General features: G+C 28.3%; 1 protein-coding gene across 3 annotated transcripts in view; it reads left to right on the top strand.

Annotated features, from left to right (window-relative positions):
* Positions 1–16,287, top strand: part of LOC107442297 (peripheral plasma membrane protein CASK) — a 164,023-nt gene that overhangs the window by 59,185 nt on the left and 88,551 nt on the right. For 2 of the 3 annotated variants that reach the window (XM_087156098.1, XM_071188090.2), the window contains exons 2-9: positions 3,420–3,532; positions 4,592–4,697; positions 6,590–6,667; positions 6,809–6,984; positions 8,217–8,392; positions 12,851–12,973; positions 13,965–14,048; positions 15,736–15,844. In XM_087156098.1, coding sequence (XP_087012224.1) covers positions 3,420–3,532; positions 4,592–4,697; positions 6,590–6,667; positions 6,809–6,984; positions 8,217–8,392; positions 12,851–12,973; positions 13,965–14,048; positions 15,736–15,844 — 965 coding nt within the window. The remainder of the gene's footprint in view (positions 1–3,419; positions 3,533–4,591; positions 4,698–6,589; positions 6,668–6,808; positions 6,985–8,216; positions 8,393–12,850; positions 12,974–13,964; positions 14,049–15,735; positions 15,845–16,287) is intronic. The other variant, XM_071188091.2, reaches the window with a different exon arrangement.

The following is a 16,287-nucleotide window of genomic DNA, read 5'->3' as shown; positions in this document are numbered from 1 at the left end:
CAACATAAAGTAACATCAGTATGACTTCTGTTGTTGCAGATTAGATGACAAATAACTTATATTAGGTTGTAAGGTGTTAGTTTAAGCAGGACTGTTATTTTTTTTTTGCTAGTTATTTATAGTTAGCTTGTTTTTTATGGTTATTAATTGTTTTTTTAGCATTAATAGTTAATTTTTTTATTAATTGTTTATTTTGTTTATTTTTTTAAATTTTAATTTAGCTGTTACATATGCTTCATAGTGTAATAACATTTGTGTAATAACAATTGTGATTGGTGGCGTGCCCAAAATTTTGTGTCTCGTGCCATAAATGGCGCGCGTGCCATTGGTTCGCCATCCCTGGCCTAGTATATATCTTTATGAAGAATTTTTTTTATTAATTTGAAATAAAAAATTTTGAGGAAATTTATATATTATTCTAAAATTTATTTCTCCAGGCCTTTTTGCCTCGAATTACATCGATTATAGTGTTAAAGTCACTATTTCGTGGTTGTTCATTTTCAATAGACAATAGAGCAAGTTCATTCAATCGATCCTGCTCCATCGAACTCCTCAAATAATTTTTTCGACTATTATTAAATAAAATAACAAATCATAATATATATTTAATTAAAGTTATTTTTTGCATTAAATTATCTTTGGAAAGCGAATTATATAATTGTGTGCGAAATTGTTTTACATTTGCTTAAAAAGTTCTCGAGATATGGCGAAATACGTAATAAATAAAATTAACATTAGAGGGTCCAAATTTTGGATCGCTCTCCTGACCAAATAATTTGGGATAATATTTTCCTGATTGCGGCTACACCCTAGTTGGAAAATCGAATCCGGTGAAAAATTATGTTTATTCAGAGAAAGTATTTTTTTGTGTCTGATTTCGTAACTTAAAATATCGTCTGCACCAATTAATTAGCTTGTTTGAGGTCACCCTCTCGAACTAATACGATGAAGTCCTAGAACCTGAAGATCGTTAGATCAAAGGATATAAAGGGTGGTCTGCTTTTTTTAAATTTTTTTTCCGCACTATACAGTGCGGGGAAAAAAACGGACCACCCTGAATAACTTTTGATCTAATGATCGGATATTTCGGTCCCAGGACTCCATCTTAATGGTTCGTGAGGGTCAACTCAAATATGCTAATTGATTAGTGCAGAAGATATTTTAAGTTACAAAATCAGACACAAAAACGCACATTCTCTGAATTAAACATACCTTTTTTTTCGACGGATGCGTATTTCTAAACCCAAAATATTAGGGGGTGGCCGCAATCTTGGAAATATGGTCCCCATAGTTTAGCCAGGAAAGCGATCCAAAGTTTGGACCTGAGAAATCGAATTTAAAAAATACGACTTTTTTCAAAATTTGATTTCTCAGGACTTATTTAACTGATTTTGCTCAAACTTTGTATTTCGCCATGTAAAATTACTTTAAAATTATGTAAAAAATTGTATACCTTACTATTCAAATTTTTTTCGACTGTTATTAAATAAAATAATGAAAAATAATAAATATTAACTACAATTTATTTTTTGCATGGAATTATCTTTGGATAAACAAATTTTTAATTGTGTGAAATTTTTTTTCGATTCTCTTAAAAATTTCTCGAGATATAGTGAAATACGCAAAAAGTAAAATTAACAAACTTTGTATCGCTCTCCTGACCAAACTATGGGGACCATTTGTTCTTTTGAGGGGTGGGGTGGGGGGTATAATTCTCGTAAAAGGTTTTTTCAAAGTTTTTGACCCTCCCTTTATGTTAAAGTAGATATGCAATCACAAGAAAGAAAAATATTCTGCAATTCTTTCAATTCTTTACACAATTTCTTTCCTATAAAAAAAAGAGAAACTTAATTTTGAAAAAATGTGATGTGGTTCATCCTTTTTACCATCGGGGGGGGGGGGGGTAGTTACGTCCTGGTTTGGCACCAATTAAAAATGTGTTTTGGCTTGTTCCCTCGCTGGTAAGATCTTTACTTTTGACTTAAAAATTTCTGGCCAATTTTCGAGGTCTTATCATTTACTTTTATCTCTTTATTTATATGAGTAAGCCAAAAACTTCAGCGGCTTGTTATTTTGTTATTTATTACCTTCGTTAGTTAAAAATTTCTTTCATCGAATTTCTTATACAGGCATAAATTTTTAATTTATTTTAGAGTATTTAATTTCATTGCATTTTATTATTATTTGATGCATTTTATTATTATTTTATTATTATTTGAATTGTTTATTTTTGCAAGGTTCATAGTTCTCCTGATTTTCATGATTAAAATATTGAGTCCTTATTTGTCCTGATTTTTAGCTTTTGTTCAGATATTCTTGATTTTGTGTGTGGGTTCAGAACATTTTATTTTCCACGAATAGAAATGTATATTTTAAAAAATAAGATTTGAAGTATCAAAAGATTTAAAGTTTCGCCCAATTTTTATTTTAATTAATAATGCCGTCGAAAATCGCACAATTCGATAGTTCAAAGCTAAAATTATCTACTTATAACATATATTGGTTCAGGCATATAGCCTTACCCGCAGGATTCATTGTCTCAAATTTTCAAGGAATTCAGTCATTTTGTGAATTAGATACTCACTTAACAGTTTTATATTATCAAATTTTTGTGACTAAGAATTCAGGGGGTCATATGCATCTTTATTTTTTCAAAAAAAGGCAACAAATCTTGTAGTTTGGAGTTTTGTAAATTCACAATTATTGATTCATTTTTCATCTTATTCTAAAGATAATTGACTCAAACCAACGATCCAGTAATTATATCATGAAACTTTTAAATTGAAATTTAAGGGATCATCCATGAAGTTACTTATGTTCTTAAATATCTAGGAGTATATTCATTGCGTTTTCGTTTTGAGTTTATTGGAACCATAACTTAAAATTGCTAGATTAAAAAAAACTTGAACTTGATTACAAATTTTAATTAAATATAGGTTGCTGAGAATGTTTACTTATTGGTACTTGTTTTTTTTTAATGCAGCAGTACTATAAAAAATTTTTTATCTATTAATTTCATTCAATTATAAATTCTCCAACTTTCATGAGTTGTTGTTTGACTGAAAACTGTTAAACATTCCGTTGAATAAAGTGATTCTAAAATTAAAAATAGTATATTTTATTATTCTTTTCCAGAAAAATTTGCCTTTATTATACTTAAGTAGAGCAAATTATACTTTTTTTTTTAGTTTGTCGTTTTGCCCTTTTAATTTTCTTTATCCTTTTAAGTACATACTCAAATCAATTTAAATAATAATTTATTTTATTATTAATTAAGTTTAATTTTAAGTTTATAAATAATTAGTAAATATTGATTTTAACTTGAAAGAGAAATGCTACATGTTTTGAATTAGCAAAAGTTTGATTCACACTGTTTTTCAATACTTAGAATAAGTTTTAAATTAAGTTATTTTTTACAGGGGTCCTTTTAGCTTAGTTCGTCGTTGTATTCATAAAACTACGGGTCAACAGTTCGCTGTAAAAATTGTAGATGTTGCAAAATTTACTTCTTATCCTGGTCTTAGCACAGAAGGTAAGAAATTATTGTGCACATGATTGTGCATTATTATTTACTATAATAAGGTTTCATTTTAGATTTTTGAACATTTGATTAGTACTCTCCTTATTTATATATATATATTGTTTGGCCAAAAGTATCCAGACACCCAGTGGTAAGGACTGCCCTGAGGCACATATTAATATGATGTTGGTCACCCTTTTGCATCGATGACAACTTGCACAAGGTTTGGAAGACTTTCCACTAGTTTTTGATAGGTGGCCATAGGAATTGACTTCCAGGCTTCCATCACAGCTGAAATGGGTGCTTGCAGTGACGATGGTCGATTTGCGTGGCAACGTAATCTGTGCTCTAATTCGTCCCATAGGTGTTCTATGGGATTTAGATATGGGCTCTTGAGAAGGCCAGTCCAGTTTTTGAACACCCATTTCGTCAAATCACGTCTGTGCAAGCCTCGATGTGTGAATGGAGCAGTTATCCAGCTGGTAGAGAAATGGGCCTTACCCGAAATATTGCCATAGAACTGAGAGTGCAGCATTGTCAAGAATGTACACATACATCACAGAGTTCATGTTTCCAACCACAGGAACTAACTGATCCAGGCCAAAGCACGAGAAACACCCTCACACCATTATGCATCCACCACCACCATAACCGTGTCTGGATACTTTTGGCCAGATAGTGTATATGTATGTATGTATGTATGCATGTATGTATGTATGTATGTATGTATGTATGTATGTATATATGAAATATATATGATATGTATATTATAATACATATATACATGGCTTTGAATAATCTGAGTCTGCCGAAAGAAATTAAGTTCATTCAGGAAAGTATATTGATGAGTTTGATTTTGTAACATAAATTATAGTTAGCACTAATTAATTAAGGTATTCAAAGTAGGATCTTGGAATCATGTACTTAGTATGTTAATATTCAGTATTTATTTTAAAAGTTATTTGTGCTATTTGATAGTTATTAGACGTAAAAGCATGATATAGTTATTTATGGTATTAATTTTGTTTTGATCGCTGTACATTCTCAGTTCGTATTTATATATTATTGCAGATTTAAAAAGAGAAGCCACAATTTGTCATATGTTGAAACATCCCCATATTGTAGAGCTTTTGGAAACGTATAGTTCTGAAGGCATGCTTTATATGGTTTTTGAATTGTAAGTGCAAAATATTTTATGTACATAACTATATAAGTATTTTATTAGTGTCACAAATGCAAAATAAGCTTTTCTTAGTGAAAAATTTAGTTTAGTTTTTTGAAGTATTTTAAGTATACTTTAACTTCTATTAAAGGCTATTTTATAAAAATGGAACAAAGGTATGTTCCCGCCTTTATATATTCAAACTTGTATTCCGAATTGTATTTTTTAGAGCAATTTCTTTTTATATCAATGTTTAAATTGTATATCATCATTAATTATAATAATTTTATTCAATTTGCTAAAAAAAAAATTGAAAATTTAACTAGTTTATTAAAGTGCAAAAAAAATCTTTCTATTAACCGTGTCTCAAAACTTTTCAAAAGCTATTTTTATTTAAGTATCTTAGTTAAAGACAAGATTTTTTATTTTCGATTGTTTTATTATCAAATGTCCCTATAAATTAATTTAAGGCTAATGTGACGGGTATATAATTAAAGAATATCCAAATTGAAAGTTAAAGTTACATTTTATTTATTACTAATCATTATACATATCAATAAGGAGAAGGAGGACCACACTTACCCATAGCTGCTCGTATTGAGAGGCAATTGGACTGAGGAGACTATTGAGAGGCAATTCTCTTTCTGACCCACTCCCTTTTTTTGGAGTTTATTTATATATATTATTTTAAGGGGTTAAACGTGGTCTCGTGTTCTTATCATGCATCCGAAGGTCGACAAATCAATCATCTTGTGACAAATTTCTAGAAAGTTGATATTGTCACGACGTTGCCTCGTGACAATTCTCGTGGTCAAACTTGTTAATTAAACAGTTGATTAAGATCCCGTGCTCTCATCTCGCAATCGAATGGTCAGTTGAACTTTTAACTTTCTAGAAATTTGTCACAAGATGATTGATTTGTCGACCTTCGGATGCATGATAAGAACATGAGACCACGTTTAACCCCTTAAAATAATATATATAAATAAACTCCAAAAAAAGAGGAGTTGGTAAGAAAGAGAATTGCCTCTCAATAGTCTCCTCAGTCCGATTGCCTCTCAATACGAGCAGCTATGGGTAAGTGTGGTCCTCCTTCTCCTTATTGATATGTATAATGATTAGTAATAAATAAAATGTAACTTTAACTTTCAATTTGGATATTCTTTAATTATATACCCGTCACACTAACAAAGAAATTTCTCCAGAAATAAGTATAAGAGTTAAATATTGTTCAAATTTTGATAGCTTGAAGAAAAAAAATTCAATAATATAAATTGTAGCAAACTAAATTTGATTGTTGTTTGAAATAGGAAGAACTGCCCGGAGTAAATTTTATGCCTTTTTTAAGGAACTACCCACAGTTAATTTTAACCCTTTGTTGATTTTAATCCCACATGTTACTTTTGTACACATTTTACTTCAATATAAATTTGCGAGTTTTTACTGTGCAGGTTTTATAATTTCCTTTTTCACAAAGTTTGTAAATGATAAAACTGTTAAATGATATTGAAAACATAATTATCAATACACATGATAATAATGCTCCTTAGCATAAGTTTTTAATAAATTAAAGCCCATTTTTTTAGCCCTATGTCATATTTTTGCAATTGATTTTTTTTCTTTTCTATAAAATTAAAAATAAATAAATTGATAAAATAAGCTGTATTCTTTTTTTTCTGTCACAATCAAATATTTTACACAATAATAAAAAAAAAAGAAATAAAATTTTGATAAAAAAATCTGTTAACAAAACTTCTTCTAAAATTTAAAATAGATTTATGTCATTATTTTTTCTTGCTAAAATTATTTCTTTTGTGATGTTCTCGATTTTGAATTACTACAAAAATGTTCTCTGATTCTTTGGTTTGATTATTCAACTAAATCATTCTTAAAATTTTTTATTTCAGTATGGAGGGTTCTGATTTATGTTTTGAAATTGTAAAGCGTGCTGTTGCTGGATTTGTATATAGTGAAGCAGTTGCTAGGTATGGTGAATTGAAATTCATAAAAATGCTTTTTCTTTTTTCATTCTATATAGAATTATCCAAAATATTTTTATATTTGAGTGATATGTCGAGTTAGTTCTAGATGTGTTAGAAATATTTAATTCAAATTTATTTTTACAGCCATTATCTTCGCCAAATATTAGAAGCTGTTTGTTACTGCCACAGTAATGATATAATTCATCGTGATATTAAACCACAGAGTGTCCTTATTGCTACAAAAGAAAACTCAGCTCCTGTTAAACTAGGAGGATTTGGAGTTGCAGTGCAGCTTTCTAGTAACCAGTTAGTAAATCCAGGCAAGTAAAATCTAAGAATTAAAATCTACATTAATTGATATTTTATTACTTTATTAAAAACAAGTCTATAAAAATAATCTCTTATTTTGTCTTGAGCTCTCTATGCAATTTGTTCCATAAAATAAGATAAAAATATTTGTGTCTAAATTTTTATTGTAAAGTTGAGCACAATGAAACAAATTTATGCTTGGTGTTCCATATTAGGGTGGTCACGACTAGGAAACATTTGAAAAGTTGTGACAAGAGACTGTTGGAAATTGTAAAGATTTTAATTCTTATTTAGGACTACAATTGATAACTTGTTTTTTTTTTGGACATATTTCTCCTAATTCAAAAAATATTTTGGTATAATAAGGCACACTTTTTTTTATATGTATTAATTCATTATGCTGATTATATTTAAAATAACATTTTGCTAAAGGTAGTATAAAACAAATATCTCTGAAAATTGAATGCAAAAGAATTTAAAAATGATTTAATAAAATTTTTAAACCATTCTAAATTTTCGAAAATTAAAAAATTTTATGTTAAATAAATTTAATTTGCACTTCCAATGATGCTTCAAAATAATAAAACAAAAGTAGCAAAAGTGAGGTAAAGAACTCTAACATTGAAATAAGTAAAGATAAACAGTGATGTGTGATATTAAATATAGATATTAAATTCTCTAACTCATTATCCCTTTATTAATAAGGTTCATTCTATTAATAGAAAAAACAAAGAATTTATAAATTTGAAAATGTGAGACTCAGAATTATTTTCATTCTTTCTCTCTGTCACCAAATGCAAAAAAAAAAGAAGAAAAAAAAGGCTTGGTTAAATTTTAATTTTGCTGACATAAATCAACTACACATCAATTTTTTACTTATTTTTCCCCTTGAAGTGTCCCCTCTACAATGTTTTGCATATTTTATGTGCTACAACACATAAATGGAATAACTGCTAAGGTTGTATTTATTGGCAATACTTAGATACTTAGGACTCAGATTAGCATGGCAAATTAAATAGGAAAAATGATTGTAAATATGTAATAAATTTATCCTGACAAATGGATGTAAATCAATAGTTTTTTTAATGTTTTTCCACCATTTTAAATGTATCCCTTAAAGGGATTTCAATTCTGATTTGGTTCAAATTTGGTTAGGCATTTCTGAATAGTTAAATGATGTGAGTAATAAGTATATGAATAGATATTTATGTTATTTAATTTTGTTTATTGTGCTATACTTTAGGTCGAGTTGGTACACCTCATTTCATGGCACCAGAAGTTGTCCAAAGGCAATCATATGGAAAGCCTGCAGATATTTGGAGTTGTGGTGTCTTGCTCTATACATTGCTCAGTGGAACATTACCTTTTATGGGGACCAAAGAGCGACTTTTCCAGAATATTTGCACTGGACGACTTAATGTATGGGCCAAGTGGGAAGACTGCTTCCCTAAATGGCTAGTTCCTATCCTATTTTACTTTGTCTTTTGTTTTTGTCTTTTTCTGAATAATTGGTTTTTATTTAGCTATATAGCAATTTTTTACTCTTCAGTTGCACTATAATTTTTAACAGCGATTTTATTTTCTGTAACTTTTTATTTGTATTAGGTGCTTTTTCCCATTTATTATTCTTACTTAATTATAATATTCTTTTTTATTTTAATGGCTATACATTCTTGTTTTTAAACTTGTTCATTAATATTCAAGCTATGTTGTGATACTTGTTTCAAAGATTGTAATTGCACTTTAATGAGTCTCAGGTTTTTGTTTCATAATGGTGAAAAAATTATTCAGCAACAGCTGTAGTGTGTAATTAAATCAAATGTTAGTCACTTAATAAACTTTGTTTTTGCTACTTTGAATGAGTTACCGTAAAATACCGATAAAGTGCAACCCTAATTTTGACGAACATCAACAGTATGTGGAGGGGGCGAATAAACAGTACTGAAGAAACAATGCATTTTAGAAAAAAATCGACTATGTTTGATTAGGCACAATTAAATATGAATCACAAAAAAATAAAATTAAGTAAATATAATTATAGCATAAGGAACTAAAAAAAAACTTTAATTATTAAATCTAACTTTCCTTATACAGAGGTATACAAATAGGGGAAAAACAAAAAATTCAGTGATAAAATAAAAAATATAGACGACAAAATATTTCATAAAAAGAAAAATATTTTATTTATTTACATTATACAGAATCCAAAAGTTCTTTGAAAGAAATATCAAAGTCATATTCAAAATAAAGTCAATGCGCTCTTCGCTTAGTTCATCAGTAATATCATTGTCTACTAATCCTACATTTAGTTCCGCTAATCGAGAATGAAGAAGTCCATCTTTGTTTCCATCTAACACTGGAAATGCCACAATGCGCAAAAGTGTTTGAGATTGTCCTTTCAAGCTCCTGGCGCAAAACCAATCACATCTTGCCGAGTTGGCTTTTTAAAACTCCTGGTATGGGTCTTTTGTTTTTTCCTAATTTATCTATATTCTCTTCTTAATGCACTTTTAAGGGGTGTCATCCACAAAATATCTGCTCATTGCAGTAGACTTGCACACCCTGCCAGAATTAAAACTATATCAGTGTCCATTATTTTCGATTTTTGAGAAAGATTTCAGGCCTTTTTTCAGTTTGTGGACTTTTGTAACGAATTAAAAAAAACTTTTGCGCACAATTATAAAATTCATTATTCTAACGATAATGACATACAAAAAAAATTTATACTTTTTTATCATTTAATTTAATAATAGCAGTGTTTTCATCATAGACTAAAATTGGGTGAACAACAACATGGGTGAAATGGGTGATGGGAAATGGGTTTCTCAAAAACAGGATGAGATTTCAAAAAGTTCAGTGAGATTTCTAAAAATTAAAAAAACACGAATAGACTTGAAAAAAAAACATTTCTTAAATTATAAATTATAACTTATAATAAATTTTTAACGTCTTCTATTTTTTAAAGCATTGAATATTTTTGCTGCATCATCATAGAAGATTTTACTTTTACAAGGTATTTGTCCGTCTTACATTTGTGCATAAAAAATTTGATCGTCTTACATGAGGAAACCTTACTTATGGTAAGCACTTGGTTGCAGAGAAATGTGTTCTGAAAGGGGTTCCTTGGTTCGGAAGGGTAGTGTTCTGTTGTTCGAAAAGGTTCTAAACAATACTGGTAAATAGGGAAGCTAGATAAAACTGGGCAGATGTTGAAAATAATGAAAGATCCAGGAAGAAAAGTGAAACAGATTTTATTCTAAATAGCGTAATGCGAAGCTTTTTCCAAAATGTGAGAAATTCGCGATTTGGAAATAGATTTATAGAATGCGCAAATTTCTCGCGGTAATAATTTTTTAGTGCGAGAAAAGAAAAAATATGCGAGATTCGCGCTTTCTCGCGCTGTAGTGAAAACACTGTAATAGTCAAAGTAATTTTGAATGGTGAGGTTCATAAATTTTTACCTCATTTTAAAGAATGTAATTTTTAAGGCAAAATACAATATTTGAACGAAATTGATTGGCTATTTCCTTTGAAATTGAATTTGAAATTTCAGAGTTTTTTAGAATTCAATTTCTGAGGTGTTTTTCAAGATTTTATATTAAAAAAAAAAAAAATAAAGGCCAAATATGACATAGCGTTGAAACAAAATTTATTTTCAATTTTCTTATCTTTGATTAAATATTATTAAAGTAAGACCGAAAAATTGTCCTGATTGCTTACCTAAATTCCGAAGTGATGTTTCATTAAAAAAATCCTGCCTATTTTCAGAAAATTGACATGAAATTATTAAATTGAAAAAAATTGAATCTAGGATGAAATGCTAAGAGACCATATCCACATGGTCATTCTAAGGTCCCTCCTCCCTCTGTTTTTGTCTTGCATTTCCTTCTTAGGTATATTGGCATGAAGTTTAAATAAAACTTTTAACTAGAGAACTTTTAATCGTAAAAAGTTAATCTAAGAATATATAATTAAAAAATAAAAAGCTATAAATATATTCTTGAAACAAACAATATTTTAAAAAGGGGGGAAATCAATAATTTAGTGAATATTAAATCTGTGTCTTGTTTGGCACCCTCATAATCTGGTGCTTCGGGCATTTGCCCGCCCTCTCTTCTGTCCCTGCCCTTACTCGTTGCTCGTTTATGGCATAAGATTAATCCTCTACCGTAGAGCCATGGTTACTCTGGGGTTAGAGCGTTCGCCTTCCAATGATGTGAACCAGGTTCGAATCTGAGCGATGGCTGATCGATACAAATTCTGCACCCGGATCGCATCAACCACAGTACTGACGTAAAATATCCTCAGTGCTAGGCAGAGTCCCCTTCCCATCAGGGTAACCGTGGGATGTTTCTGTGATTTTCCTTTCCATGTAACGCAAATGCATGTTAGTTCCATCAAAAAGTCTTCCACAAAGGCAATTTTCCCCCAATACGTGATCCAGGATTTCCCTTGTCTTCTGGATTGTGTTCAAAACAAGACTATGGAGTTGAACATTGGTAACCATAAACTCAAAATTGGGTTGGCTGTTCAACAACAGTTATGAAATAGAATGAAATCCTCTACCCTAAACATCAGGATAACTATTTTTTAGAACTAAATTCATAAAGAAGTTGCCAAACAAAAATAACTTTTAAATTGTGTAGTAGGGAAAAGGGTGCTTTTTTTATACTGATTGTGTGAAACTGCAGGAATGCCCTTATCAAGTCTTGGCGTTTTATCAGTATTTTACGGTAATTTCTTTGATGCACACTTAGAAAATAATTTTATTAACTTATTCAGGTTTGGTAGATTATTTATCTCTAAATAAGCTAAATTGTGTAATGTTTTAACCAACTATAAAATTTTGTCTGACATTTTAAAATTAAATCATATTGTATACATGTGGCTTGAACAAATCAAAATTTGTTACTTTTATTTCAGCTACAGTTGTATTCAAAAAAGGAAAAAAAAATGTCTAATTCATAGTATTAACCTACTAAGTGTTAGTCATAGTTGCTGACTTATACACTTTTTAGAGAAGATATTTCCTAGTGATAAAAAAATTAGTCTTTCAATATTTGATTCTTAGTTTAATACATTTATTATAAAATTATTTTTATCATTACTGTGTGGAGTTAAGGGTATGTGTGGGGTTAAGGGGCTGCACATGTAGCACTAAAATGTAAAAATTTCACTTAACTGCGTTAAAAGGTGTTTTCAGAAATTTGCTACTAAAACCTACTTTCATTAAAAAAAGGAGCAAGGTTTTTCCTCCAATTGGGAGACTTCTGTTCTTGCTCCCCTCCCACCAACAGTAACCTTTTTAATATCAAAAACTCATATTTTCCTCTAGCAGCTCACTTTTTCTTACATTCGCCAGAATTTTTGCTTTGGTTGGTTGGTAAGTCTTTAAATAAAAGAATAGTACATAGGAGGGAAAAATGTGTACAATTTTTTCATAATATACAACTATTCATGTAATTTATTTGTAAAAAAAATTGTTAATCAAACTTTTAAAAAAATATTATATTTAATAAATTTAAATGCATATTATGTTTTTTCATAGTATAAAATTAAACTTGTGCCTTTTATTATTACTAAATTTTTTTGTCAATGAAATTTTCATTGTATCAATTGTTTTTATTAAGAAATATATATTTTCTATATACTTGGATAATTTTCTATATACTTGGATAATTTTCTATATACTTGGATAATTTTATGTAAGCTTTGGAAAAGGGTAAGAAATTTTTAAATTTTACTTTGGTGCCAAAAAATGTTTTCTTTATTTAAATTATATTAATTAAAATTTTAATTTTTTAATAGGTTAAATTTTGAAAATAACTGAGCTTATGTATGGGTATGAGTTAGTATTGAATGATTTTATTTTTTCAGCTTGCTGGGAGGCACTGGGATACCATCAGTGACTTTGCCAAAGATATGATACGTAGAATGCTCACTGTTGACCCTATGTACAGAATAACAGTTGAAGAAGCACTACAACATTGGTGGATAAAGGTATTAAATGAAGAGCTAAGTGGCAAAAATTTAAGTATTTTTAATATGTTGTTCCATTGAGCTCTTCAAATATATAATTTTTTTGTTATTGGAAGGTTAAAAAATAAAGAGTACTGCCTAGTAAAGTGTAAATTACAAATTCAATTTCTATTAGCTACTGTTTCTACTGCTTTTAGAACTAAGTATGTGATCATTTTTTAATTTTAACTACAAAAAGTGTTTAATTTCAACAAAAACATGGTCAACATTCAGTGAGTCAAATCTATTTTAAAACTGAATATGATAAAACTTATCTTTTTCATTAGTTTTGCCAGTTTTAGGAAAGTAATGCAGCAGAAAATTAAAAAGAATGAATGTTTTATTGATGCTTAGAAAAATTTTAATAATGCCTTAAGTTAAGCAAGCATATGTTTGAAAATTAAAGTTAAAATCTCCCATTTTGTATTGTTTGCATGAAATTTATTTGTAAAAATGTTTGTCATCATTTTGAAACTCATGAAATGGCATCTTCATCATCATATGAATGAGAGTATTCAAAAAAGCAAGCAAATTAATAAACAAAGTTTTGTATTGATTTCCTTGTTTTCAAACAAACTATTTTAAAACTGATATTTGATTGTGTAAAAAAGAAAAGAATAGAACAATTATTAATTAATGTTATTTAATTTAGTTACTGTATGCCTGTTATATTAATTTAGTTACTATATGCCTGTTATATTAATTTAGCTACTATGAAAAAAAAAACTTAATATTTTCTTCTAAGAAATCATTTTTCTAATACAATCTCAATGAAAGAAATTTTATTTTTATAATTTTAAGTTTTATTGAATTAAATCGATGATTTTATTAAACAATTATCATTAATATTCATGTTTCTAAACATTTTTTTTAACTTTTTATTTGAAAATGAATTATTTTCACTAAGTTTATAAATTTGAATTTCTTAATGATTTTTTTAAAAATAATTGTATTGTAAATTTTTTATTGCCAGGGTCGTGAAAGATGTGCTCCAAAACGACACCTATCCCATAGTGTAGATGAGCTTAAACGATTTAATGCTAGAAGAAAACTTAAAGTATGTATGGATAGTGAACATCTTTAAATTTTAAAGGTCTTAATAAAATAATATTTGTATGTTTCATACAATTTTCTTTAATTTTTAATTTGACATTGAAACTTTTGTTGGTATAGATTGCATAAAGCATTGATTATATGCAACATTGCAACCGTTTTTACTAATAAAGAATTTCAAAACTGAAACAAATGCTTTTTCTTGCACAGTGTAGATTATTTAAATGTAGCAGTTATTGGTAATTTAAATTTTACCTGACAAGAAAACATTATTTATATATAAATATCAGACATTTGTAACAGTGAGAGAGTGGAATTTATGTTCTTGCTACTCAAACTCATATGTTATGCAGATAAAAATCTATAACTCTGAAAATTAGTTTTGCACAACCTCTTTGAAAAAAAAGTTCCACTTTCAGACACTCCAATTTCAAGGGCTTTAGTTTTTATATCAGTTTATACTAACTTAATTATTAACATTATAATAATAACAAGATAAATTTGTCTTTGTGTATATAAATTGTTATATATTCACTAAGTCTATGAATAATATTTTCAAACGAAAATTCAAAACAATGAAGGTTTTGCACATTTTATTTTCATTAAAAAGAAAATTAAATTTTTAACCAAAAATTTTAAATTTACATTTTTTGCTGTATGTTAATTACTTGCATCTTAAATTTTTTAAGAAATCTTTGAACTAAATTTATTTTGAGTATGTTTTAGCTAAAGAAAATTTTATTAAGAAAAATCCAAATGTTGTAAGATTTAAATCTTTTGACTCCTTGAATTAGTACTGCTTAATTTAGAACATATCAGTGGTTTTTCAAATTTTATTGAAATATGTTTGAAAAATAATTATAAAATGTTTATACCAGTTATAGAGATTTTCGCTACTAGGTAGGGACCATACATTGACTATTGGTAGAGCTGTATTTCAGACCTCATGAGTTGTACTATCTTACTGTAAATTTTATATAAAACGTACCACATAAAATATAATGTCATACCAAAGTAATATTCATTGTTTTGAAACATTCTTTTTAAAAAATATTTTTCCCATTTTTCATAAATTATATCAAATTTACTTTTTTGTTAAGGGAAGATAAGTAATTATTTCATTTGATTGAATTAGCATTTTGTTTTTATCTATTTTCTCAATCTTTTGAATAATATGAAAAAGTATTCATCTTTTTTAATGTATTCAATAAACTACTGTACCATGAAGAAATATTTTAGCTGTGAAATTTCATTTTTCTTAATCTCTAAATTTTTGTATCTTGAAATATTAAAAATTTTCTTTTGTGATAAGTTATATAAGGGCGGGGCAAGATTCAGCCTTTCATCCGTTCCGTGGGTCGATAAAATGAGTACCAAGCATGTTTGGGAACTAAACACTGGGGGTTCCGCGTTGGGCTGACCATCCAATCGGAACATCTGCTGTTGCACCCCAGAGCCCAAAGGTCAAGAAAACTGAGATGGACACCGTAGGCCTTGACCCTCTATAGGCTGTTGTGCCACTGAGTTTAGTTTAGTAGATAAATTATATACCTTGTTTCTATATATTTTTAATTAATTTTGTCAAATAATTGACATTTAAAAATTATTGATGTATTGTTCTTTAGATTTTGTGCTCTTAAATTTTAAAATGATCCTTTCTTTTGATATATTATATTTTAATGTATTTTAAGGGTGCAGTAATAGCAGCAGTTTCAAGTCCAAAATGGAATAATTATTACTACGATCCCATCTGTGATGGAGCATCAGAATATGGTATTGAAGATGAAATCACAGCTGCAGGTACTAATTTTGAAACTAAACATACTGATATAAATTGTTCTACAATTGATAGAAAATTTATTATTTGATTTTTGTTATACTCTTTAAATTTAGAATGAACTCTTGAAATTTATGTTATCTCTTTTATTATAATAAGAAAATCATAATGCCAAATATTAATACTATTAAAACTAAAGCATGTCACTTTTTTGTATTGAAATGATTTTAACGTCTTTGGCTTAAGGCCTGAAGAAAACTTTTCTGTCTTTTGAAGTCTATATTTATAAAACTTTTGAAGTCTATATTTAGGAATGAAAAATATCTTTTGAAGAGGAAAGAAATATAGATAATATTTTTGAATAAATAATTTCATTTGCTTTTACAGTGTCGGGGTTCAAACTTAATTTTTCCTGAAAATAATATATTTTACAATTTTATTAACTTATGTCTTGATAATTTCACTT

This window comes from Parasteatoda tepidariorum, chromosome 12, assembly GCF_982258835.1.
Source record: "Parasteatoda tepidariorum strain Cologne lab strain chromosome 12, Ptep-v5.0, whole genome shotgun sequence".
Lineage (NCBI taxonomy): Eukaryota > Metazoa > Arthropoda > Arachnida > Araneae > Theridiidae > Parasteatoda > Parasteatoda tepidariorum.
The sequence above is the reverse complement of the archived record's forward strand: the minus strand, read 5'-3'. Positions and strand labels throughout refer to the sequence as shown.